At 39.6% G+C, this 26,425-nt stretch overlaps 2 protein-coding genes across 5 annotated transcripts in view; one reads left to right on the top strand and one right to left on the bottom strand.

Annotated features, from left to right (window-relative positions):
* LOC146868592 (uncharacterized) overlaps positions 1 to 26,425 on the top strand; it is an 895,771-nt gene that overhangs the window by 635,132 nt on the left and 234,214 nt on the right. The window lies entirely within an intron of this gene.
* The window catches only part of SLC31A2 (solute carrier family 31 member 2), a 183,002-nt gene continuing 171,797 nt past the window's right edge, over positions 15,221 to 26,425 (bottom strand). For all 4 annotated transcript variants that reach the window (XM_085611812.1, XM_085611794.1, XM_085611803.1 and 1 more), the window contains exons 3-4: positions 26,022 to 26,244; positions 15,221 to 19,326 (exon numbers count right to left, since the gene is read on the bottom strand). In XM_085611812.1, coding sequence (XP_085467938.1) covers positions 19,083 to 19,326; positions 26,022 to 26,244 — 467 coding nt within the window. In that variant the 3' untranslated portion in view covers positions 15,221 to 19,082. The remainder of the gene's footprint in view (positions 19,327 to 26,021; positions 26,245 to 26,425) is intronic.

Raw genomic sequence — 26,425 nt, 5'->3', positions numbered from 1 at the left:
GTTGGGGGAAGGGTACTAGGCAGAAGTCAAGTTGGGGGCAGGGTACTTTTGGAAAAGGGTTGGTTTTCAACCAATAGAAATGTGTCATTACATTTGAAAAAAAGGGGGAAGCACTGAGATTTGAAACTTACATGTATATGTGTGGAAAAATAGAGGGAAAGTTTGCCATTATCTGGTTCTGCTGAGAGGAGAGAGGTGTACAGAACAGAGATCCTGGCTCTGATAATCTGCTGTTTGAGTGACACATTTCTTTCACAACTAACTAAATTTAAAGGTGAGTTTACAGTTTGAGAGGGGATGTATGTGGTAACTTAAGAAATGAATAATAGAAATGGGAATTGTTTTTGTTGTAGTTACACATGGTGGATTCATAATGTGTCAGTCTGTAAAAGAGATTTTCACTTGGCCCGAAAAAAAAAGGAGCAGTAAGTGTGCTTTCAAATTGGCAAAGAAATTTCGTTTTGGCACTTATGTGAAAACATGACTGTGTGCATAGAAGAATTATAGGCAGAAATGTATTGCGTCTTGCTCTGGTGATTTCACAGTTGCAGTAGATGGAAAAGAGGAGCGAATTTTTGGGGGAAGAAGCAGAGGCTTAGCACACACCCATGTGCTTGCCATGTATAGTCATGCACAGTAATTAGAAGCGGGTGGGGTTTTCAGGTTTAAGTCTGTAATGCAAATACATTCAGCATCACTAAGGCTGGTTGCCCCTGCTGGAGTGTAGGCAGTCACAGAGAATACACACGGTGGTGGTCTGAAAAAAAAACAGCTTGGACATGTGCATTTAAATAAATTTAAAAAAAAGGTTTCAGAATGTGTCAGTCTGTAAAAGTGATTTCAAAGTGTAAAAAGAGATTTTCACTTGGCCCGAAAAAAAAAGGAGCAGTAAGTGTGCTTTCAAATTGGCAAAGAAATTTCGTTTTGGCACTTATGTGAAAACATGACTCTGTGTGCATAGAAGAATTATAGGCAGAAATTTATTGCGTCTTGCTCCGGTGATTTCACAGTTGCAGTAGATGGAAAAGAGGAGCGAATTTTTGGGGGAAGAAGCAGAGGCTTAGCACACACCCATGTGCCTGCCATGTATAGTCATGCACAGTAATTAGAAGCGAGTGGGGTTTTCAGGTTTAAGTCTGTAATGCAAATACATTCAGCATCACTAAGGCTGGTTGCCCCTGCTGGAGTGTAGGCAGTCACAGAGAATACACACGGTGGTGGTCTGAAAAAAAAACAGCTTCGACATGTGCATTTAAATAAATTTAAAAAAAAAGGTTTCAGAATGTGTCAGTCTGTAAAAGTGATTTCAAAGTGTAAAAAGAGATTTTCACTTGGCCCGAAAAAAAAAGGAGCAGTAAGTGTGCTTTCAAATTGGCAAAGAAATTTCGTTTTGGCACTTATGTGAAAACATGACTCTGTGTGCATAGAAGAATTATAGGCAGAAATGTATTGCGTCTTGCTCTGGTGATTTCACAGTTGCAGTAGATGGAAAAGAGGAGCGAATTTTTGGGGGAAGAAGCAGAGGCTTAGCACACACCCATGTGCTTGCCATGTATAGTCATGCACAGTAATTAGAAGCGAGTGGGGTTTTCAGGTTTAAGTCTGTAATGCAAATACATTCAGCATCACTAAGGCTGGTTGCCCCTGCTGGAGTGTAGGCAGTCACAGAGAATACACACGGTGGTGGTCTGAAAAAAAAACAGCTTGGACATGTGCATTTAAATAAATTTAAAAAAAAAGGTTTCAGAATGTGTCAGTCTGTAAAAGTGATTTCAAAGTGTAAAAAGAGATTTTCACTTGGCCCAAAAAAAAAAGAGCAGTAAGTGTGCTTTCAAATTGGCATAGAAATTTCGTTTTGGCACTTATGTGAAAACATGACTCTGTGTGCATAGAAGAATTATAGGCAGAAATGTATTGCGTCTTGCTCTGGTGATTTCACAGTTGCAGTAGATGGAAAAGAGGAGCGAATTTTTGGGGGAAGAAGCAGAGGCTTAGCACACACCCATGTGCTTGCCATGTATAGTCATGCACAGTAATTAGAAGCGAGTGGGGTTTTCAGGTTTAAGTCTGTAATGCAAATACATTCAGCATCACTAAGGCTGGTTGCTCCTGCTGGAGTGTAGGCAGTCACAGAGAATACACACGGTGGTGGTCTGAAAAAAAAACAGCTTGGACATGTGCATTTAAATAAATTTAAAAAAAAAGGTTTCAGAATGTGTCAGTCTGTAAAAGTGATTTCAAAGTGTAAAAAGAGATTTTCACTTGGCCCGAAAAAAAAAGAGCAGTAAGTGTGCTTTCAAATTGGCAAAGAAATTTCGTTTTGGCACTAATGTGAAAACATGACTCTGTGTGCATAGAAGAATTATAGGCAGAAATTTATTGCGTCTTGCTCTGGTGATTTCACAGTTGCAGTAGATGGAAAAGAGGAGCGAATTTTTGGGGGAAGAAGCAGAGGCTTAGCACACACCCATGTGCTTGCCATGTATAGTCATGCACAGTAATTAGAAGCGAGTGGGGTTTTCAGGTTTAAGTCTGTAATGCAAATACATTCAGCATCACTAAGGCTGGTGGCCCCTGCTGGAGTGTAGGCAGTCACAGAGAATACACACGGTGGTGATCTGAAAAAAAAAAAAAGCTTGGACATGTGCATTTAAATAAATTTTAAAAAAAGAGCAGTTTGTGTGCATTGAAAATGGCAAAGAAATTTCGTTTTGTGACTATTGTGAAAAGAAATGTAGTAATATATTTAAATACAATAAAGGATTTTTTTTTTAGTTTTTTTCAGGTATTGCTGAAGAACAGTGAACAAAATTTAAGATGCCTACAAAATCTCGAGTTCAAAAAACTCTAAAAAAAAAACTATATTTGAGGACAACTGGAGGACCAAAGTTAGTAGAAGATGCTGATGTTGGGAAAAAGAAAAAATCTTCTGGTAAGCAAAAAAGACAATTCCTAAACAAAATATTGAAAACAAACAAAAATGTACAAAATGTCTGTTCTCGGAAAAATGTAACAAAACCTACAGAACAGCAAAAAATTGAGGATTTAGTTAATGCAAATATACCTTCTGCAATTGAAAAGTTTAACATAAACAGAAAAACAGCATTTAAAGAGATACGTAGAAAAATGTTTCAGAGAAGAGTTATGTCCAATTTGATAAAGGATATAAAGAAATATAAGCAGAAGGCTAAATATTATAAGAGAAAAAAAGAAATTGAAGCCATTGCAGCAAAAGCATTAGAATTAAAAAGGAAACTATTCATATTAATTTTGAATAGGATGCGTACATTAGATAAAATGGTTAATGTACTGAAATCACAAAGCAAAAGCAAAAGAGTAGTGAACAGAACAAACTTTTGTAAAGTGTTTTTAGGAAAGTGGATGCATAGTTCAAGTAGTGAACCTTTTTTTAATGAAGAAAGCTATTTTCAAAGCAATAGTTTGCTGCATGCAGTTGACACCAGAGGTCGTTCATACGAAGTAAAAAACGGTTGCATAATGGAGAAGGAGATAATGGTTCCAAGAGATGAGGTACAAGTGATGGCAGATGAGGCAATGGGGAGACGTCCTAAAGCCCCAGTGTACACTTGGAATTGTAGTAGTATTTGCACTGTGCGTCAGGAATCTATTGACAGATTTCGAGAGTTTCTAAGAGAATATAGTAAAAAAAGTGTAAAACAAAAGATTAAGGTGCTTCAAAGTCTGGATCCATGCAGAGTGAGAGAGAATACTGGTTTGCAGGGTCATTCTCTTGCTTGTCTATCTAGAAAAGTGTGCAATAGTGTTTTCCATCATTTTAGGATGCTGGCTGTTCATCATACTGAAATAAGAAAGTTTGTGAGACGGTTGTATTTTGCCAAAAGTCCAGCAATAAAGTTAAATGAATTGAATAGGGCTCTGTTCCGAGGAACGGTATCAGATGTAGAGAAGGTTGTTGATGAAATTCAGTTTTGTTACTTTGGTCCTGAACAAAACAGTGCAGAGAAGGACACAATAAATGAGGCAGAAGTGGAAGAGAATGTAGAACCCTCTGTAAGTAACACATTTAATGATCACATAACAAAATTTGCAATAGTCTCTAATGAAAGACCAAATGTTACTTGTATTTGTTGCCGCAGAACTCATTATAGAAAACAAACTAGGAATGTTGATCTCTACAGAAAGAGTGAAAATGAAGATAATTATAAGTGGATGGATTTTGCCACATATATATTTCTTGAAAATTGTTTTGAATTGGGTGAAGATCAGCATATTTGCAAATACTGCTACAACAAGTTAGAGGAAAATAGAATGCCGACCAGAGCTGTACATAATAATTTAGAATTGGATGCTATTCCTGCTGAACTTTCTGAATTAAATACATATGAGTCTATACTCATTCAATGTGTTCATCCGTTCCAGACCATAGTACGTATGGAGCCCAAAACTGGTAAATTACCTCCTTCAGATTTACTGAGAGGTTTAAAAGGTAGAGTGGTGTATTTGCCCTTGGATTTGAAAAAAAATATGGAAACTATTGATGCAGATACTTTGGAAACTGAACCATTAATTATTCTGGTTAATGGTGTCCCTACAAAGAATAAGAAGATTTGGCAGGAGCTGGTAGATGTGCGGAAAGTACAAAGAGCAAATTTGTATTTGAAAAAAAATAACAAATGGTATGAATCAATTTATATAGAAGAAGAAGAAGAAGAAGAAGATTTACAAGGAGACACAGAAACACCAACTGGACAAATTGAAAAAGTGGACAAGTCAAAGGAAGAAGAAATTTATGAACATTTTAGCATACATCCTCTCCATTCGAAAGAAGTTATGGGAGACAATATTGATCTCTTTCAGATGAAGAAAGCAAAAGGAAATCCTGTGAGTGTATGGGAGGAGAGCTTGGAAGCTCGATGTTTTCCCCAGCTGTTTCCTAAAGGAAAAGGAGGACGATACGATGAACGTCCGGAACAGATTCCAGCTTCTGAGTATCGGACTACAAGACTATATGCTGAAGATCCCAGATTTCGACAAAGTATCCCTTATTTGTTCCATCTTTTATTTGAAAGCGACTTGTCTGCACTGTCTTATGCAGTAAATCACATTTTAAAAAGTGGAGTACATTTACAAAATGTGTCTGCTAAGGATTTTATGGAGAAAGTGCAGCACCGAGATGATCATTTGGAAACACAACTGATCAATCTGATGGCTTGTCAGCGTGGGACAAATGAATATTGGTACCGACGCCATGGTGAACTAAAATGCATGTTACGCAACTTAGGAACACCAACATGGTTCCTTACCCTAAGCTGCGCCGAGTACGCTTGGGATGATTTACTGGATTTTCTACGAGAGGCCAATTCAAACATTGAAAACATCGAATACAAGACAGCAGGAGAACTGTGCTCATTGGATCCGGTTAATGTTTGCAGATATTTCAATCATAGATTTGAGGCTATGATGTCCTTCATCTGCAATAAAAAAAATCCACCCCTTGGAGAAGTAGTGGATTTCTTTTGGAGAAAAGAGTACCAGGCAAGAGGTGCTCCTCATATTCATATGCTGCTGTGGATCAAGGATGCCCCAAAGTTTGGAACAGATACTGATGAAGCAGTGTTATCTTACATTGAAGAATATGCAACATGTGCTATACCTAAAAACACAGAAGAGAACAAGTTAAAGGAGCAAGTTCTACGTTTCCAAAGTCATCGGTGTGGAAAATACTGTCGACGGAAATACAAGAGCAAAGAAAAATACTACACTAAATGTCGATTTGGATTTCCTAGACCTGTTCTTACAAATGGAAGAGTCAACAGTTTTATGTCAGCTGTGAGACATACTATCACAAGAAAATCACCTAAGAATACCTACAACCTTAAAAGAAAAGAAGAATCAAAAAATATAAATGACTACAACCCAGTCATTTTATCCATGTGGAACGCTAACATGGATATACAGTATGTTGCTGACAATTCCATTGCTGTTGCTCGATATGTAACGTCTTACATTACGAAATCAGAAAAAACAGAATTGAAGGAAATGTGGGAAGAGATTTCTCACGAGAAGACTGTCAGTAAGAAGCTGTACAGTTTTAGTTTGAAGATGTTATCGCATCGAGAAATTGGATCCTACGAATGTTCAGATAGGTTATCTTCTGCAAGTCTCTACTCGAAGTCAAGAAGAATAATTTGGGCAAGTTTAGGCCTTGCAGCAATGAGAAATCGGGTACTGAAATCTGTTGGAGAAATTGAATATTTGGCCGAGAATGACCCAGAAAGTACAGACATATTGAAAACAAACATGTTGGACACATATTATCCCAAGAGAAGTCATCATCTGGAGAACATGTGTCTCTATGAAGTGCTGCAGAACTACATTTATTCACGGAAAGCTGCAGAAGACATCAACAGTGGAAAATATAAAGTTGTTGGTGAAGAAGGATGTTTGGTGAAGCAAACCAAAGGAAGTTTGATAAATCACCGGAAGCTGAGTTGCGACACTACCGACAAGAAAGAATTTTACTACTTGGCTCTTTTACAGTTGTTTAAACCATGGCGTACAGAGGATGAACTACTGGGAGAATTCCAGAGCTATGAAGATTCTTTTAATGCTTGCAAAGACAGCATACAATGCAGTACATTCTCAACTTATCTGCAAATGTTAAATGAAGAAATTGAACAGGAAACTACAATTGCAGCAGAAATAGCTAGAGACAGTTCTCAGGACAGCCAAAGTTCAGGAACACACAGTCAAGATCCCCTAGGACAACCAATCGTTGAAAATGAAGCATCAATAGCCATGAATGAAGTGGAAACGGCTATGAATCTAGCTCAAGAAGAATTTATAGACTTAGAAAATTTGGAAAGACAACTGAATCAAGAGCAGCAACAAATTTATGAAGAGATCAGAAACAAAATTGATCACGGATTTCTACATATCAAAAAAGAGTGCTCATGCACATCATTTCATCCAATCAGGATGTATGTAAGCGGACAAGCTGGCACTGGAAAAAGTTTCCTAATTAAAGTCATCAGAAGCTACCTAAAGCAAAAAACGGATTCTACTTTGTCTTGTGTGGTTACTGCTCCAACTGGGTTAGCAGCATATAACATAAAAGGAATCACCTTACATCGTTTGCTAATGTTACCAGTGGAGCATGAGAACAAAATACAATTCAACAAGCTAACTGGAGAAGCATCCTTGGAAGTTTCACGAGTATTGAAGAAGATGCAAGTTCTCATTATTGATGAGGTGAGCATGGTATCAAACTTAATGCTTGCCTTTGTGCATTTAAGAATGCAGCAAATTTTGAAGACAGACTATGACGTGTTATTTGGTGGAAAACACGTCATAGTTTTTGGGGATCTTTTGCAACTTACTCCAGTTAAAGGACAACCAGTGTTTAATACTGTGACACATGAAGACACGAAGAAGTCATTGGGAAGCATTGGAAATACAAATATTTGGTCCTTCTTTGAGTACAAGGAACTTACAACTAATATGAGGCAAGCAAACGATGAAGAATATGGAAGTATTCTGAAAGATATCAGGATTGGACTACTCACAGATGTTGGGAAAAAAGCATTACAGAGTCGGCTGCTACATAATTTATTTCCAAAGGAAGAAATAGTTGCAGAGAAAATATACAAGAATATTGCAGAAAACAAAAGTGTCATCTGCTTAATGCCAACTCTACGTGAATGCTCAATATTTAATGAGGAGCTTTTGAAATTGGAAAAGGAAGACATCAGGAAATTGGAAGCAGTGGACAAAATTGAGGATGGAAGAATTACAGTCACAGTAACAGGCAAACTGAAAAATAAATTGGACTCACTAGAGAAGAACATCTCCAAAACAGCAGGATTAGAAAAAAATCTTTATGTTTGCATGAACTGTAGAGTGTTTTTAAGGAGAAATTTGGATGTTGAGAAAGGCTTAGTGAATGGAGCGATGGGAAGAGTTGTGGGTTTTATTAATTATCAGAAAAAAGAAGGAATTGAATGTTTACAGATAAAATTTGATCAGATAGAGGAAGTTAAAGACATTTGTCGTTGTTCAGTTCGTTTCATGCTTGTGAAAGACTTATATGTACGTAGGAAGCAGTTTCCGTTTTCACTAGCATATGCTGAAACTATCCACAAGTCTCAAGGATTGACTGTAGATTGTGCATTTGTGAACATTGGTTCAACTGTGTTCAAAGAAGGTATGGCATATGTAGCTTTGTCACGAGTCAAAACATTATCAGGTTTATTCATGATAGACTTTGATGACTCAAAAGTTAGTGCTGATACAAACTGTGTAAAGGAGTATAATAGATTAAGAAGAAGCTATGCTCCTCATTTAGGTCAGTATCCTGTGTTGGAGAAACGTGTAGTTTCTCGTAAAAGGAGAAATGAGAATATCTGTAATGAAGATGTAGAGAAGAGGAAAAAAAAGAGGAGTGATGTAATTGCAAGCAAAAAGAATAAGGAAAATGAAGAACAGGTTGTAGGATGTCATTTTGAAAATAGCTCTGGTGTCAACTGCTACGCTAATGTAGTGCTGAATGTTGCATTTTATCTGGAAAGTTTGCAAGAGCAGATAATAGTAAATCAGGGAAAAAGATTCTGTTCAGAGCTCAGTCTCCTTTTTCAAAAGCTGAGTAAAGATAAAACTCAAATAGAAAGTGCTACTGAAATTAGAAAACTTTTAGATGTATGTTCAGGACGAACACAGTTTTCTCAAAATGAACAGCAAGATGCACACGAATTTTTGATGTATTTTCTTCAGGTAGTGGAAGAAGAAGGAGTTCCCATTGACATTTTTTTTGGTCTCTCTTATAAATGGGAACATAGTTGTGATAATTGTTATAATATATGTGGCTCTATTGTTGATAATGAAAGGTTTATTTATTTGACATTGCCAGAGAGTAAAACAGTCACTTTTGCAAAATTAGTTAAAGATGCTAATCATAGCATGAAATGTGGTGAGTGTAATTCTGACATGTTTTCAACATTAATTTTAAGGGAATACGGACAGTATGTAATTTTAATGATGCAACGATGTAGAGCTGATGGATCAAAATTGGATACTTTAATAAAGAAGTTTACAGGACAGCAATTATCAATTTCAGGAAAAACTTTTGTAACTGTTGCAATAATTTTCCATGATGGACCTACTGTTACTTCTGGACATTACACAGTTTATCTAAAATGTGAAAAAGGCTGGACACTGTGTAATGATTCCAAATTGATTTTCAAACAACGTTTGCCTTTTGATTTAGCAAATTCCTATCTAATCTTCCTGAAACCTAAATTTTAGAGAGATTTGGCAAGATCTGGACAAAATAATTTTACCATTTTACTGGATTACCATTGCAATTTTGTAGAAAAAAGATTTTTAAAATTATCATTTGGCCTAAAGGAAAGATAACCAATTGTAATGTGGACTTTTTTAAATTTTAATGCAATTTTCAAAAACCAATAATTTAGAGATAATCGGTAACTTCTGCACATTTTAATTTATGGAATGCTATTGGACTGCCATTGGAAATTTTTTCAAAAATGATTTAAAAAATTACTATTTGGCCATGTGGAAAAGTAAGCAATTCTATTGTGGACTAAATAAATTATTCAAAAAATTTTCGTGAACCAAAATGTTACAGAGAATTGGTGAGATCTGGACAGATTAAACTTTAGAATTTTAATGGTTTTCCCTTGGAAATTTATTCCAGGAAAAAAAAAAAATACTATTTGGCCTAAAGGAAATAAAATCAGATGTATTTTGGAGTTATTTGAGATATAATATTGTGATTATACTTCTGAAACAAACATATCAGACGGTATTTTAAAGAAAAAAGTATTGTTTTTAGATGATATTTTTTTAGAATAATATGCATTTCTGTAATGATAAGTTTAAGTGAGAAGACATTCTGGGCTTTTTTAATACAATCTTTGTGATTGTTAATTTTTTTTGCCCGCTGTAAAATGATGAATGCAATTGCTTTCACAATTAATAGTGAAATGCAATATATTCTGAAAACAGCAAAAATAAGGCAAAAATATTTTTTTAAAAAAAATGTAAATATGTGTATTGTATTATAAAATGGATAAAAAATATTAATACTTTTTTTTTTATTTTCAGATCGATATAGAAAATTTTCGGAAACTACAACCATTTTAAAAACTATTTTTAAAAAAAACAAATGAATAAATATTTTTTTGAGTGAGTATGGTAAGTTAAAAATAAAAATTGTAGTCTCTCAAGGACTTTGTAATGAGATAAATGATTTTTAGTGTTTTTTTTTAAAAAATAAAAAAAAGGTACGCTTACCGTACGCGTACGGTAAAAAAAAAAAAAAAAAGTTTTTAAAAAAAAAGAAAAAAAAAGATGAAAGATAAGGTTGGCTCTTAAAAGAACCGTTGTGTTCATGCAGGGACAGAGGAAAGAAAGATTGGGAATATTAGACGGTACGACAAGTGTGCTGATCTATTTTACTGTTCACCAGGGAAACACTGGTCTCCCTATAAGTAATTAGATCGTGACAAGTGGCGCACCGTACTTCAACCCTCGCAAACCGAGGGTTAATTTCCAGAGGGCCAGCAAAAGGAGATTCTCCCCCCACAGATGAAGGGCTCACCTGACCTGCAGAAGAAGGAGTCTGCCCTGCAGATGATGGTCCAGGCTGAGCTGCTGTGGATGTACTGGCTCGTCTTTCTGAAGAGTTACCTCCAAAAAGATGACCATGTGTCCTTCTGTGTACTTCCTGGAGGTGTCTCTTCATGGTGTGATTCCCAAAGGAATACTTCCTGTTAGGATTACCTCTAGAAAGTACACGCTTACACAGCTTGCAAGTAACTAAGGGTGCATTCACCTTTTGCTGGCCTTCTGGAAAAGTAAAATACTCCCAAACGTAAGAAGGCTTTACTTTCCTCGCTCTCTGCCTCAAGACAGTGCTGCTGGTGCTAGCCTCACTCTCAGAAGAGCTCTGCTGTTCTGCCATCGTATCCCAAAGACAAACCAGCTCCTTCTCCCAAGGGATCACAAGCAGAAATGAGGGGAATGGGTGTGGTGTAGGAGAGTTCTAGAACTGAAAGTAGTTTCAACCAATCAAAAGTTGTGTTTCAAGATCACATGACCTACCGTACGCTTACGGTACGCTTACGGTACGCTTACGGCAAAAAGTACGCGTGCGCGTAAAAAAGACACGCGCTTGCGCGCATGCGCATAACAGTCATTTCCCGGCACTTCCGCGTAACGTGCGCGTGTTGCGTAAGCGCGCACGCGTCCCACGCGCAGTACGCGCGGCTACGCAAAGTACGTAACTATACGCAAGCAGCGTAGATAGATTACGGACGTTGCGTAAACCGTACGCTTACCGTGAGCTTACGGTACGCGTACTATAAAAAAAAAAAAAAAAAAAAAAAAAAAAATCTGGAAATAAATTTTACTTGTTTATTTTAAAAAATTTATATAAAATAAATATTTAATGATTTTAAAAAATTAAGCATAGTCTTTATAAAAGGTAAGAAAATTAAATTAAAAATATGTTTGAAAAAAATGAAGAAAAAAAAAAAAAATAGCATTTAAAAAACCTTGCAAATTCACTGAAAAAAACATGGGTTTCACACACGTTATAGTTAGGAATTAGCATTTAAAAAACCTTAGAAATTCACTGAAAAAACCATAGGTTTCACACACGTTATAGTTAGGAATTAGCATTTAAAAAACCTTAGAAATTCAGTGAAAAAACCATAGGTTTCACACACGTTATAGTTAGGAATTAGCATTTAAAAAACCTTAGAAATTCAGTGAAAAAACCATAGGTTTCACACATGTTATAGTTAGCTGGACATTTTACTCGTAAAAAACCAATGAAATTGCCCCGTTATAGTTAGTTCAGCTAACTATAACTCGCGCGCCCGCAATGCACTGCTGATGACGTCACATATTACATCACTCATGACATGGTCAGTGACATCACTCATGACATCACTGATGACATCTCAAATGACATCACTGATGACATCACTGTTGACATCATCCTTGTGATAGAGTGGCAGACCTCCTCTCACCTTAATATAAGCTTTGATACACACATTCAAAAATAGAGACTAAAAATTTCAAAACAATGGACATACCAATACCAGTTACAACAACCTCTTCAGTAATTCTAAGATCCACATACACATCCACTCATTCACCAACAGTCCTATACAGTCACTCATACATGTACTCAGTCATCATATGTACTCATACATCTATACATCCTGTTACACAATGCCACTCATCCATAGAGTTACTCACACACATAGTCACTCATGCTAATAAGGAATCAAACATACATTTACTTGCATATACAGTAATACACACACCACCATACTTACTTCTACGGAAACTTACACATACTTAGTCTTTTAAACAATCACTTATAGAAACACATACTTATTCATACAGGAACTCTTTCAATCTCTCCCTCTCACATATACTCACATATATAAACCAATAGTCACATATACTAGTTTAAAACATATGTAGTTACTCATAAAGACACTAGTGAGACAGTCATTCACTCACTAACACAACCATTCACACACTCATCCACCCATACAGTCCTGCACACATGCTGTCTTCAACACATACAAAGAGTGAATCACTCATTCATGCACCTATGCACTACATAATACCCCCCACCGAACCATACAGACACTCCGACTGATACTCAAAAAAACAACTAATAACCTATATAGACACCCATGAAGCTACTCACCAACCCATGCAGCCACTTATACACAAAGTGAGAGACTGATACAGATATTTTCATATTTAAACATTACTCAGTAAGCCATGTATTCACTATGATACACTTAATCAGTCAGTAACACAATAAATTTTTCAAAAACAAAGCATCCATTTAGACACTTATATACCCATTTATTCTTCCATTGACCTTGAGATATACATATATAAAACATATTTAATTTTCAGAAAAACACACATTCACTGGATGATGTCATCAGTGATGTCATCAGTGATGTCATTTGAGATGTCATCAGTGATGTCATGAGTGATGTCACTGACCATGTCATGAGTGATGTAATATGTGACGTCATCAGCAGTGCATTGCGGGCGCGCGAGTTATAGTTAGCTGAACTAACTATAACGGGGCAATTTCATTGGTTTTTTACGAGTAAAATGTCCAGCTAACTATAACATGTGTGAAACCTATGGTTTTTTCACTGAATATATATATATATATATATATATATATTACCTACTGGCGGTCGCCAGTAGGTAGTTATAGTTAGGACCCTGTTTCCATAGGAAATCCGCAACATTCTCTTTGGAATAACTTTGGCGCCGGTCGACGAATCCTCGCGAAATTTTCAAAACTAATGGGGCGCTATGCTCTGCTCCTACCCTGAAAGTCTCGGGGGGATTCGTTAAGCGGGGCTGAGAAAAAAGGGGGGTCCCAAAACACGTTTTCCCCATGCATTTTTCCATAGGACCTTTAGACACAGCTACAGCCCGAACGGCTGAACAGAATTACTTGTAATTTGGCAGAGAGGTAGTCCTCAGGTCAAGGAAGTGCCATTTGTAGGTCTGGTGTAAATCTGTTCAGTAGTTCCTGAGAAAATAGCATTTAAATCAATATATATATCTGTAAGCGCGCTCCGAGCGCGCACCGTAAGCTTACCGTACGTGTACGGTGCCGTGCGCGAGCGCGATTCTGATTGGCTGTTAGATCTTAGTAAACATTCGAATCGGTCGAAACCAGGAAGTGTCGGCCGCCATTTTCTCTCTCGCACTCTGAGGGGGGGATGAAAAACAAAGTTGGATATCATTAAAAGGGGTTAGGCTAGACAGCTCCTAACCACCTAGCCTTGGTTATAGTGTGCCAGAAGGCCATCCAAGGCCAAAAACTAAAGTTTTTTTTTTTATTTGAAAAAACGCCTAATAAAAAAAACTATAACTCACGCGACCGCAATCCTCTGCTGATGCTAATACTGTATTTAGACACTTATTTGCCCATGTCTTCTTCCATTAAATTTTAGCTATACATATATTACAAATATTTTTTTTTCATAAAGACATATATGTCATTAGCAGAGGATTGCGGTCGCGTGAGTTATAGTTGCCTGCACTAACTATAACGTGGAATTTCATTGGTTTTTTACGAGTGAAATGTTCAGCTAACTATAACTTGTGTGAAACCTATGGTTTTTTCAGTGAATTTTATATATATATATATATATATATATATATATATATATATATATATATATATATATATATATATATATATATATATATATTAATATTAATATTAGAGGCATAACTACAGCAACAAGCAGTGTTACATTATGACACCTGGATCTTTTTACATTTATGTTTAAATTTGTTTTTTACATAATGTTCTTAATTATCAAGTGCAATTATGATGATGGTATTTATATATCCAAATTGATTAGGACATAAATGTTGGTATTTTTAGCTTTTACAAATCAAATTAGGGATTGTTTTAATAGATTTGTAAATGCCATAATATAGTACCATTGCTATTATCGTATATGCATTTTTATCATTGTATATTTACATTTATGTATTTATTATGATATTTATTTATATGCATATTTGCACTGAGTGAACCTGTTGTTGAGTAGTTTACAATACCTCTTCTATGTCTTTGCATTGGTCACCTGCTTGTTTTGCACACTTCACTACTTGCACGGGCACTTTAAATTCAGATTAGTAACAAAGCAACGCGTCATGTGATTAAGGCCAGAGTGGGGGCCCGAAACGCGTAATGGCGGATATGCTGGGCATATAATAAACTCACTATTTTGCACCAAGAACTTTGGGTCCGCTTTTGTCATTCCATACAGGAACTGGAGTTGCAGTGGCGAATCCTGTGATATATAGTTCTGCCGATAAACAGACGTACAAAGCCCACAGGGGTAGAGTTACACTAACTGTACCATCACCAATTAGAAACTGTATTGACATTAATTCTGATGTCAGTGGGTACGTTTTTCATTCTTGGTTTGAGCAGTTGCACACAGGCGATCCATCCAAAAGAAAAGCACATTATCACTAAGGCAGTGCTGTGAAGTGCAAGCAAAAGTGGCGGCCTTCTTGAAACTGCACTTGTTGCACTTTAGTTTACAAACTGTTCACGTTGTTTTACGAACTGTTTCGGTTGTTTATAAATTTAAGTACATACATGCATACAGACCAATCAGGTGTGAGACTCACAATATTTATAAGCCAAAAATTGCTTTATTTTTGTTATCTCTCACCTGGAATCTCCTCCACTGTAAGATCATTGGAAAAAATTAATTCCCAAAACCCCCCTCTTACCAGGTTCAAAATGTGGCATGTATGTAGGTCTTTAACTTGTTATTTCAATTAAAATGAAAGCGTTTAATTCTTTGCACACTGTCCAGTTTAATAAGTAGCCTAAAATCTCCAGTGCAAAAAACACAACAAATATGCATTACATTTCTAAGACTACCTTTTCAAAGAATTTAAAAAATGAGACTCAAGTTTATCCTCATGTTAAAGTGCACTCATGCCTTTCTGTGTACAAGCCAATCTAAAGGCTTGCTGCACTGCACAATTCACTGATAAATAGCCAAAGTGCGGTGGACATTTTTGTTTATTAGTAATTAAAGATGGCAGATGCCACTAGGATCGATAAATAAAAAAGCATTTATTCAGTGCAAAATATTATTTTGTTAAAGGCAGTGGGGGTTGGTGGGGAGGCCAACAAGGTGCAGGTGAGGGAGGAGGGAAAAAGCAGAAAATTGGGGGAGCAACACAAGAAAGAGAGCAACATGTAGAAAGGAGAGGGCAGGGAAGAAGCACACGCGAGAGCAAGCTTACACAAGGGAGCGAGCACATCACAGAGAGCGGGAGTGTGACATGAAGGAGAGAATTGGAAACCACATGAACTCACATGGTGTGCTTGAATAAAAATAAAAAAAGTAGTTCCCCAAAAGTGAGCAGTGGAAGACTACTAGCCAGCCAATCCAATGGATGGTTAAGAGGATATGCTCCAGGGGAGGGATACACGGGAAAAGGAAGACAAATCATCGAATAAGAAGTAGGTAAATGAGAGTGACAATAAAGCCAACCGATGGTAAGCGGTGGGCAGGCTTTAAGTCCACTTAGGTTCCCAACATGTCGTTTGCAAATAGACAGCTTGTACTGTCTGGTAGGCCCGACCTAACAAAGACGCTTAAAAGAAACAACAATTACTACATATGTATTGTCATTAAAAAATTAAAAGAAATCATGTTCATACAGGCATCTAATGGTGTTGTACATAGGACAGGGTTCAAACATGTGATTCACATACTCCGGTGTTAAGAGGGCTGCATAACTAGGTCAAAAAAGATATCAGTCATGACCCTCCCCATCCTATGTAAAATGTGTACTTGTAAAATGTTAAACAATTCTCCAAACGGTTGTTTAGGTCCCAGCCCAAAATATATACAGTGATAAATAATGGCTTTGTGTTCCTGAAAAATTTGCGCCCCAGCCATGCTTTGCGGTTGTCGGGGTAATAGGTTATTTAACTCGGTTAACAATTCCCTCATGTTCCTATTGCTGGTAATAAACACTTTTCAGCCTATAGCAAAAAAACAAGCACAAACATAAAAAGGTTCTGAATTTCCATCTCTGCATTGCTCTGGTAGCGTGTTCTGGCCCAGAAATCCTACATATATATCTCAAGAAGCCAATCTACAGTGTTATGCTGCTGCACTGGTAAGCACCGGAGTGAATCATTCCTAAAGATAGCTCCTTTATCTGTTTCTCCATTTCTTAGGCAGTCAATTCCTAATGTTGGCTAGCTCTGTATCAGGCTGTTAGTACACGGACCCATCTAGCCCTGGACGTAAACTGCACAAGTTGTCTATGCCAGCTTCCTCAGCCTTTCCCTCAAAGGTGAACCTCAATCATCAGCCAGAGGGGTATGGCTCAGTATCAAGGCATCTATCCCCAGGCATCTTTTCCCAAACGTAGATGGCTCTGACACCTCTGCCATCCAGTGCCAGAGATAAATGGTGCTGCCCCTCAATCACTTACTACCTGGGAATGGCTCTTTACCACTGTGTCAATCTTCCAAGATATCCATATTTTAGAGAGCATTTGCTCTGTATTACCAGTCTTATCTCATCAGCCATAGAGACTTCAGGGGTCAGCTTCACTGAACCAACCCCTTAACCAGTACTTAATTAGTAAATAAAAACGTGCCGGTGCCCAAAGCTCACCTCCGAAACATGTGGGTGCTGCAATTAAGTGTGCGAGCACAGAATACTGAGGCAGTGTAATCCTAAAGCCATCTTGGACCTCTTTATTCCATTTACGGCCACTCCCTGATGCTTCAGATCACTCTTGAAACTTTCTGCTTTCTCCATTTGTGACACTTTTCCGTCTTGCTCTTCCTTCATCTTTCACATATGTCTTTTGCTCGCAGTAAATGCCTGATGCAGAAAATAAGTGCCGGTGCCCCTCCCCCCACCAGAAACTACCGGCTCAAATTAAGCATTGCCCTTAACCATCCAGTACTAGATGTATTAGTATCGGTCCTGTCAGCCAACACAGTCTTCAGGGATAATCCAAGACATATTCCCTATTAGAAGAGAATGGTCCTGCATCTCCATGCCAATCTCAGATGTGCACAATCATGTGATGAAAGGCTTCAAGCCCTCTTGGCAATCACTAAAACAGTCCTGTCCTGAAAGTGAAAGGCTCCATATTCCTGTGCTAATAATCCAAGATGTAGGTGACGCAGTAGATGGCTGTGCCAACCTATGGACAAGAAAGGGAAAGATTCTGTAACGCTTTGCCAAACTACCTTAGTGTGGCAAGCAGTGAAAGACTGTCTGTGCCAATAACACGATTCATCACATTCAAGAAACAAAATTTACATTGACCATAGCAGCGGCGGCCGGCACAGGTAAGCGCGGTGTGTGGGGCAGAGAGCAGCAGGGGAGGGAAGCCGACAGACGACGTAATAGGTATTATTTATTTACTTAATTATACCTATTCCGGCGTCTCTCGACCCCTCCCCCCCCACACACACACGCGTTTACCTGTGCCAGCTGCTGCTGGGACCATGTGCCAATCTGCAGAGTTATCCAAATTTGCTAATTTCTGGGACTACCAAGGACAAAAATCCAGGTCTCCCTTAGCCAAAAGCACAGCCACCAAATACACCTGACGCCTGTGCCAGTGCCCTGAACAACCAATCCCTGAAGGTGAGCAGATACGTTTGAATGCGTCAGCCCACGGATTCATGCAGCAGTTTCAGCACTCCGTCCATCATCTCCTTGTGTTTAGAAGAGATGCGAGGCCATATCACCAAATCATGCCAAATAATGGGTCCATAAAGCTTTACACATGAGTGGTTATGGGAGCTTGTGCCAAACCTGTGAGCACCTAGCTCTTACAAGTGGAAGACTTGGGGACCGTGTAGCAATTCTCAATATCAATGAATTCAAGAGGTAAGACACTTTGTAATATTCTGCACCTGTAAATCCCAAACAAATAATGCAACCTGATTATTTGGGAAACTTTCCTCCTACAAAAGATAAAAATGTATTTGGAAAAATATAATTAAAAGTTGATGGATCAAAAAAAAAAAGGTTGTATGCTTTAAAAATCACTTATGTAGACTTAAATAATATGTAGACATAAAATGCTAGACCATCCCCACCTCAGGATTCACATGATCTATCCTGGTTTTGTCAACTGGGGGCGTCTGCAGATTCACGCCCCTTTAAGCCCGGCCCCCCCCAATACCAAGCCAGCTTGGTGCCTCATCACAAAAAAATTAAAGCAGAGATTTCAGCAAGAGCTTGGGCATTGTAGACACAACCCAGATCCACAGCACCTCAAGATAGCCAAGAAACAAGTCTTTGTTACGTGAAGCAAAATATAGAAGTGGTCTTTGGATGGGTGGGGATATCAGTCCTCGAAGTGGAGACAGTAGCATTAAATAGGTAAAACTGCATTTTTCTCTCCACCTCTGCATCAAAGGGTAGCTCCATACAGGTAGAGCTGCGGTCTCTTCTCCTGGTAGACCTAGTAGGTCGTCCACGATAGGTGTGCGGTCACAAGTCTCCTCCTGTCCTCAGCCTCCCCTCAGTAGGGTGACTCTCCCTGGCAGGTGTCCTGTGGCAGGAATCGAGAGTCTCCAACTGCATCGGAAACAGCAGGTAGTATCCGATAGTAGAGCCCACAATGATGCCCAGAAAGATCCAGCTGTTGTAGGTCATAACGCACAGCATCAGTGCATAGCCCAGCACCACCTGCACCACATGCAGCAGCGATGCTCCGACGTGCAGGTGTAACCACCTGGGAAAAGACAAGGAGCAGTCAGTAAAGCATGCACTCAATGACTGCAGAAACACTGAGGGAAATATGCACTCATCCATTCAACATTTGTGCAAAGCAGGACTACACGTGCGAACATGCGCTTTCTTGCAAATGTGAAAGTTCGTCTACCTGTTTGAAAAATATCCTCAAAGAGAAGCACTGACAAGTAGAAATCATGTAAATAAGTATGAATTAATGATTTTGAAGAGACCGCTAATTTAATTTATAAACATGCATGACTCCACCACAGGGGATCCAAGGCCTGCACAAGTTCAGCAGTTCAAGGGCAACTGCATACAGCTCTTGCAAGAAGTCAGTTCCTCAGCTGCTAGCCCTCCACAAGAATGTTCATCATTTCCAGCCATGGTGATGTTTAAAAAGCACTTTTTAAAGTGCTCCGCCACAACACGTCCTCTGACATCCTATGGTATACTATCATGTTATGATATGTGGTACTTATACCTGTACTTTTGCTAGGGGTTCATGGCCTAACGCAAGGAGGACTGAAGGAAACTGGAGGGAAAGATACAAAGTGTAGAGCTACGTTCTGTTCTGAACCAAGAAGGATCATGGCACTGTTACACAGAGGAAGTTTAAGTCCCAGTGCCACACTTGCACCACACTGGTGACCAGGAATGGACTGAAAACTAGAATCAGCCCTGGCAAAAATGTTCAATCCAGGCCCACGCTTCAAGAGGCTTCTACTAGAATGGGATCAGGAGTATATGTATGTGACACCAGTGAAAGAGTCAGGATGCCATGGGCAAAAGATTTTTGATTTATAAATAAAATGACCTCTCAACTGTTATAGTAGACTGACTGCCTTAGTGCCCCAGCATATCAGTGGCAAGGACATGCCCAGGCATGGGTATCGTGCTTACTGTGCCACTGGAGCCAAGCTACACCCGACTGATGAGACCCAATTAGCGCAAAACTGGTCTTGGTTTATTTGTTTGTGTTCCAGTTCAGGGGGACTTTGCCTGAAAGTTCGGGCTGGGCTGTTCCTATTGGAGCAGGGTTAAGACTGATTTGCATATGGCTGAGGTGGCATGGTGGGCAAAAGAAGGAGGAGTTGGAATGCTAGCCTGAGCGATTGCCAGTGGTTAGACTTATTGCAAGCATTCTTCCATCATCTTTTGTGCATTTAGTGTCCCAGCATTGTACCATTTGTCGTCTGGCTAGAATTTTACCAATATTAAATTTTTTATTGTGCGAAAGACAGCATTTTCTCTCTTGAAACAAACACTAAAACAGGACTACTTTGCCCCTCTCTCTGCCAACTTCCTTCTCTTTAGATTCATCTAGAAGGTGGGTTTTGACAGGAATGATGAAGGGTCCACCTATGATAATTGGATGGTTTATGCAAACTAAAGCTTCAGCCACACATTCACAGCAGAATGGAGCGTGGAATTCCACTATGTGCCTCGTTTTAAGATCCCACTGCTTTATACTGACTTCTGCACCTGACGTCACACACTTCCAAAATGGCTTGCATCTGTGAGCCAGCCTTGTACAGATGCCTAGATCTTCACAGGAGAGTGCGTAAAGGCTACAACTGGTAAACAGATTCAGCTTGTTTCAAATAGAAAGGCATGAAAAGGATTGACTGAACAACTGTGAGCGCATATGTATTGAGTAATGGTGTGCTATTAAATGAGGAGAATGACGTCGCAACAGGCTTGAAACCCGAACAGATGCCAAACAATGGAACCTCCTGGAATGTTGGCTGGAGAAGTGTGGCTCAATGGTTAGAGCAGGCAGACCCTGATGCAGAGTTCTGGCCCGGGACCAGAGTTCAATCCCCCACCTCGGCAGGTATTGGATTCAATTCCATCGGACCTGATAATTCTCGCATCGGTGCCTATTCTAATCGTGGGTCCCACGCTGCAACTCTGGGCAATAGCTTGCTTAATCTCCACAACGGCCCCCACAGCGCAAAGGATGCCTGGCTTTCACCTTGAGGTGCCCAGGAGTGGACATCTCACAGGAAATACCAGGAAGGGTTCCACTGCGGTATGAGTACAAGTGCCGGGATGCCTCAGGGTAGCTGTGCGCTATACAAATACTTCACATTTACATTTACATGTTTATGCTGGTGATTGTTAGTGATGCTAAACTGGTTAAGGAGAACTGAACTGTGTTTTTCTCTTCACCGAGTATCCTCCTTAAATTAAAAACAAAATAGAATAAATAATGTCTGTAATGTATCCTTCTAGGCGAGGCTTTCCCAGCATAGACACGCGTTTATGCTTAGTTCGGACTTTTTATAAAGAAATACACAAAGGGCATTTTTCGCTTTAGTTGCGTTAAATGTTTCCTCTTTAAAACAAAAAAGATCACACAAAAGGTTAATAATGATATCTGAATGAGAAAGAAGCATTGATCAATTTCACCCTAGACCATACGCAGTTATATTGTGTTACGTTAACCTACTTATAAAGCACACAAACACGGTTGGTCAAATGACACTAAGTCAAGGCGAGCCAGGACAGCAAAGGTGGCAAAAGAAGAGGTTAGCCGGACCGGCGGCTCTTGAAGAGGTCAATGCCTTTCGAGGAAGCCACGTGTTGAGAAGATGTCTGCAAGCAAGGAGAGAGTTTTCATGATGGATTGCTACTGGTAAACTTTAAACTTTGGCTGGCCACATCCAAAATCCATTGCTAACCAACCTCTGTTTATTCAACTTTGTAAAGAAGAATTGATTCGCTGAAGCGGAGCAAAGAGTCCGAATAGAAAGATACCTCTTGAATTGGCTGCTGATAGAGAACTGTGCCTTATCACACAGGGCCCTGTAAACAGTATAGAGGGCATTACACTAGACCTGCTGTGAAACTGGTACCCAATGAAGATATTATGGATAACTTTAAGTTTGTGGATCGGACAGTCCAGTAGTTCCAGGCAGCAGGCATTTTCATAGTCTAAACATGACCGGTGAGGGCACTGGTCCCATCCTCAGACCACAGATTAAATCAGACCTGCCAGCGATAGCTCGTTATCGACTTTTCAACACAAAGTTTTTACTGAGTTAGAAGAGCAGGTCAAAGGGCCCCTTCTCAGCTATACTCAAGAAAGGAAGCAGTAAGTCATTTCTACCAATAATGACCATAGTTTACTTTTTTTCAAAATTGAATTTAAGCTTATTTTTCCCATCATTTTCCAAATAAATTCCAGGATAAATTGAAAGGTCTGTTGCAGGGGTGACGCATCCATAGAAGCGCCAAGTGGCGTTGACAACCTGCGTGAAAGGCGAGCCATCACACAAATATTTTTTATTTAGTCCTTTCTTACGTTGCCGAATGGTGTCGATGTGGGCTTGGCCAAGCATGAAGATTGGCAGCAACCCTGCCCGTAGCGGGGAAATGAAGTATGCATGTCAGTCTGCCCATTTTGTTAACCACAGCCAATCTGACAATCGTACTTCAGCTCTTCCCAACCTGTGGTGGGCAAGTGAGCCGGAGGAATACAGACGCAGCCTCCTGGTCTCCATTGGAGTGCTGCATCTGCGTGCTCCAACCAATCCCGGTGCTGCTGTCAAGCTGTTCACTAATGCAAACATTAAAGCAGCATTAGGATTAGCTGAGATGACGGGCAACGCGGATATCCATCCCCCACGGGTCCGCGGCACGCATAAAGACACTAAGGGCTGTGGCATGAAGAATAAGGAGACCGTGTAGCTGTCTCTCGTGTTAGGCATGCACCTTTAATTCACAAGTGCAGCTGACACCACTGTGCACTCTCTTTTTGAAAGTTCAGTAATGGGAATAGTAAAGGAGGGAAGTAATACGGCTTCATATGTCGGCAGAAAGCAACTAGGCGAATAAACAGAGTTTCTGAGGTACTGAGGCAGAGAGCGCTGAGGTGAAGCCTCCACTGCCTCATCCTGTTGCAGCTGTGCAATCAGTATAGACTAAGGTTAGTGGGTGCCTTTATTTTGTTTTCAGACCTGCATGCAGCTTGCTATCCTGTCGGTTTGTGTGTATTTCTGTTACTTTCTATAGCTCTGACATTTTCCAGAGGATGCCAGGTGCTTTGCAAAAGCTAGCCATCCATTAGTTAGCTTCAACATGTATTATCAGCACGCGATGAGGCGATAGCTTTTTTCAGTCTTAAAGATCCTTTAAACCTGCAGGTCGAGATGGAGGCATGGGACTGCTGATGGGATGATTCCACCTCACAGTGATGTCTGCCCTGCCCTTTCTTTTTTTGTGTAAAACTTGAGAAATGAGGCATCAGCACAATAAGCTCAAATGAAATTAGAACCAAGACTACAATTCCCACAATGCTTTAAGTTTAAAGGACTCAGTACAGTAAACAGAGTACCTGGAACAAGGTGGGATGCGTTCTCCAAAGACTGACTGCGGTTGGGCTCTGCGCCTAGAAAGTCCTAGATGCAGCCCGTTAAGCCATACAGAAACATCAATACTTTGAAAGGACGCTCACGCTTTTGCGTAGTCCAGACTGTCTCTGCTGTGACCACTTGCTCCACCCCACACTTTACCTCCAGCTCCTGGATGTGGCGCATATGACGATATCTCTTTAAATGCTCACTATCAGATGTGGGTGCCCATAAAGGGACAATAAATACCCCCTAACCTGGGATGAATAAGGGTTCTGTGGAACTCGTATAGATTAGGTGGGACGGGTAATTTATTTAAAAGGAGGTGGATTTGGGCGTGTGAGTACATTTGTTTGGCGAGTTCTTGTTTGGTGGTGAGAGAATTAGTTTCATTTATGTTTCTCAGTGTTATGGGGGCATGTGTGCGTTATCTCCTTCCCTCGCGTTGTGGAGTTTTTACCACTGCTTTTGTGTTTAATGTTTGCTTAGCGCTGCTCTCTCTTTATTGGTACATTGTTCCTGATTTAGCCTGCTCGCACCAAGCTAAATTGGCGTTTGATCTTCGAATGGCTATTAAAATCAGGTTTACTCACGTGTGCCATCTAAACTGTACTAAAGATTACTTTATTATTGCGAAATAGTGATGGACTCTTGTCTAAGCAAAAAAAAAGTTACCCAACCACCCACCGACCACTAGGTAGTAAAATACAGCACTAAACCGGGTTCAACTGTGCTTCAAGTTCAAAGGCCTTACTATTTGGCTCCAGCCTTCATGTGTTTTCTTGAAAGGTAACTGTCCCTTCTCTCTAAGCTATTTTGTTAGTTGCAGCTTCCCTGCCATTAATAATTACTGGTATATTACCCCTTTTTTAAAGAATTGCATTGTAACTGAAATTTTATGAAAATGTGTTGTAAATTACATAATTTTGTCTAGTTTTCTTAATTTGTCAATTGCTCTTCCTTTTAATCGCTCTGTGGAACTTGTTATCAACATTAACGCCCCACAATTTTCAGAAGTCACCGGCCGCCACTGGTCTGTTGGGAAGCTGGATTGCCATCTAAATGTATCAATAACTCTACATCATCGGTATACCTACAAGTTCTAATGGTCTGTTTTGATAAGGCTCTCGCCAGGTAACTCACACGAACGTTTAAAAGAGGAGGAAAGCGACGAACCCTCAGGGACACCAAATCTAACTGGAAGATGATGTGTATTGTAATATTGAAGGCTTATCAATCAATCTATTAGCATATGTAGAGCATGGCAATGTCACCCCTGGGGGTATCTGGGCTCTGGAGTGCGATGTCTCCATCAAAAAACAAGGACTTGAGGAAACCGAAAGAGGGAAGAAACGAGCAGAAAAGGAAAAACAAAGTGCAGAAAAAGGCAAAATAGAGGGCAGAAAAGCCAAAACAGAGCAAGGAACTAGCAGAGAAGGCACAAACAGAGGGCAGCAGGTTTATTGCCTGTGTGCATCTGGAAAGAAAGGAACCCAACCATTGTAAAGCAGAGCTCAAATTGCCTGATGCCTTGGCACAGGACCTGTAGAATGGAATCACTAAACAGGTCAAAACCTGCCAAAATAACTAGTAGGACAAAGACATTGATCTGTCCCTGATTTAGGTCAAATAGAAGGTCATCAGGTATGGCAAGAAGGACAGACTGTACTGTGGGCAGAAGGGATTGCAAAGCTGCTTAGCAACATATTTTTCCAAGACCTTAAAGCCTTTTGGTAGAAAACAAAATGGACAAATCTGGATTTTGTAGGAATAATATGCAGTATGTCATGTCTACAACCCCCCTACAGCCTTTGAAGCAATGAATGAATTATTAACTTTAATAAAAGCACACTGTTACCCCTAGTGGCATCCTGGCACTAGGACATGACAAATAATCTGAAAAGAAAAGGGGATCCAGCAAGCAAGAGAAGAAGTTAGTGCCCGAATGATGGGAATAGACAATATCTGAGAAGGTATTTGTAGAGAGGAGATAGTTCAGCTGCTGACGACGATAGGTGGGTAGGTGATTCCAGAGAGCAGCAGCAAGAAACTAGACCGTCTACTACGTCTGCACCACCACCACGTCCCGCAATTGGTCACTAAAGGTAGAGCTGGTCCAACCACAAATCCTTGCCCTACTGATCTGTGCAAATAGAGTTGACAAAATTCTTTCTCCTTTGTTTCTCCTCTCCAGTGTGCATTGGATTCTACTGTGGCTCTGACATGTCTGCTTGGGAAGGGGCAGCAAAAGTCACGTGCAAAAAAGACTCGCTCAACCCCCTTCAGATCTGCATTTTAGAGCCACTGCTTTCTCTATACACACACATCTCTGCATTACCGTTTGCTGGAAACGCTGCAGTCTGTGTCGCCGGAGTTGATGGAAGTGCGGTCTGGCTCCAGAAGCAACTCTCTGCCAGGGGCTGGGGAGGTCAAAGCCGGGGTGGTCATAGTCGGGGTGGTCATAGCCAGGCTGATCCTGTGCTGCATCTTCATTTTGATGAGTTTGATGATTTCATACAAGATTGCAATGAGCAAGACCAGCAGAACCGACAACGCCATTCCTGCAAAGAAAGAAGAGTTACGCAGTCTTCCTATGGTATATGTACAACAAGCTCACCATCAGAGCACCTGCGGACACTAATCACCCATGTATTCCACTCTCAATCAGATACAGGCCTAAACTTAAAGCTAGCTATTAGCAGCTTGGTAAAAGTCTGATGAACAATGTCAATGTCATTTTTT

The sequence above is a fragment of the Triturus cristatus genome, chromosome 1_2, assembly GCF_964204655.1.
Source record: "Triturus cristatus chromosome 1_2, aTriCri1.1, whole genome shotgun sequence".
Lineage (NCBI taxonomy): Eukaryota > Metazoa > Chordata > Amphibia > Caudata > Salamandridae > Triturus > Triturus cristatus.
The sequence above is the reverse complement of the archived record's forward strand: the minus strand, read 5'-3'. Positions and strand labels throughout refer to the sequence as shown.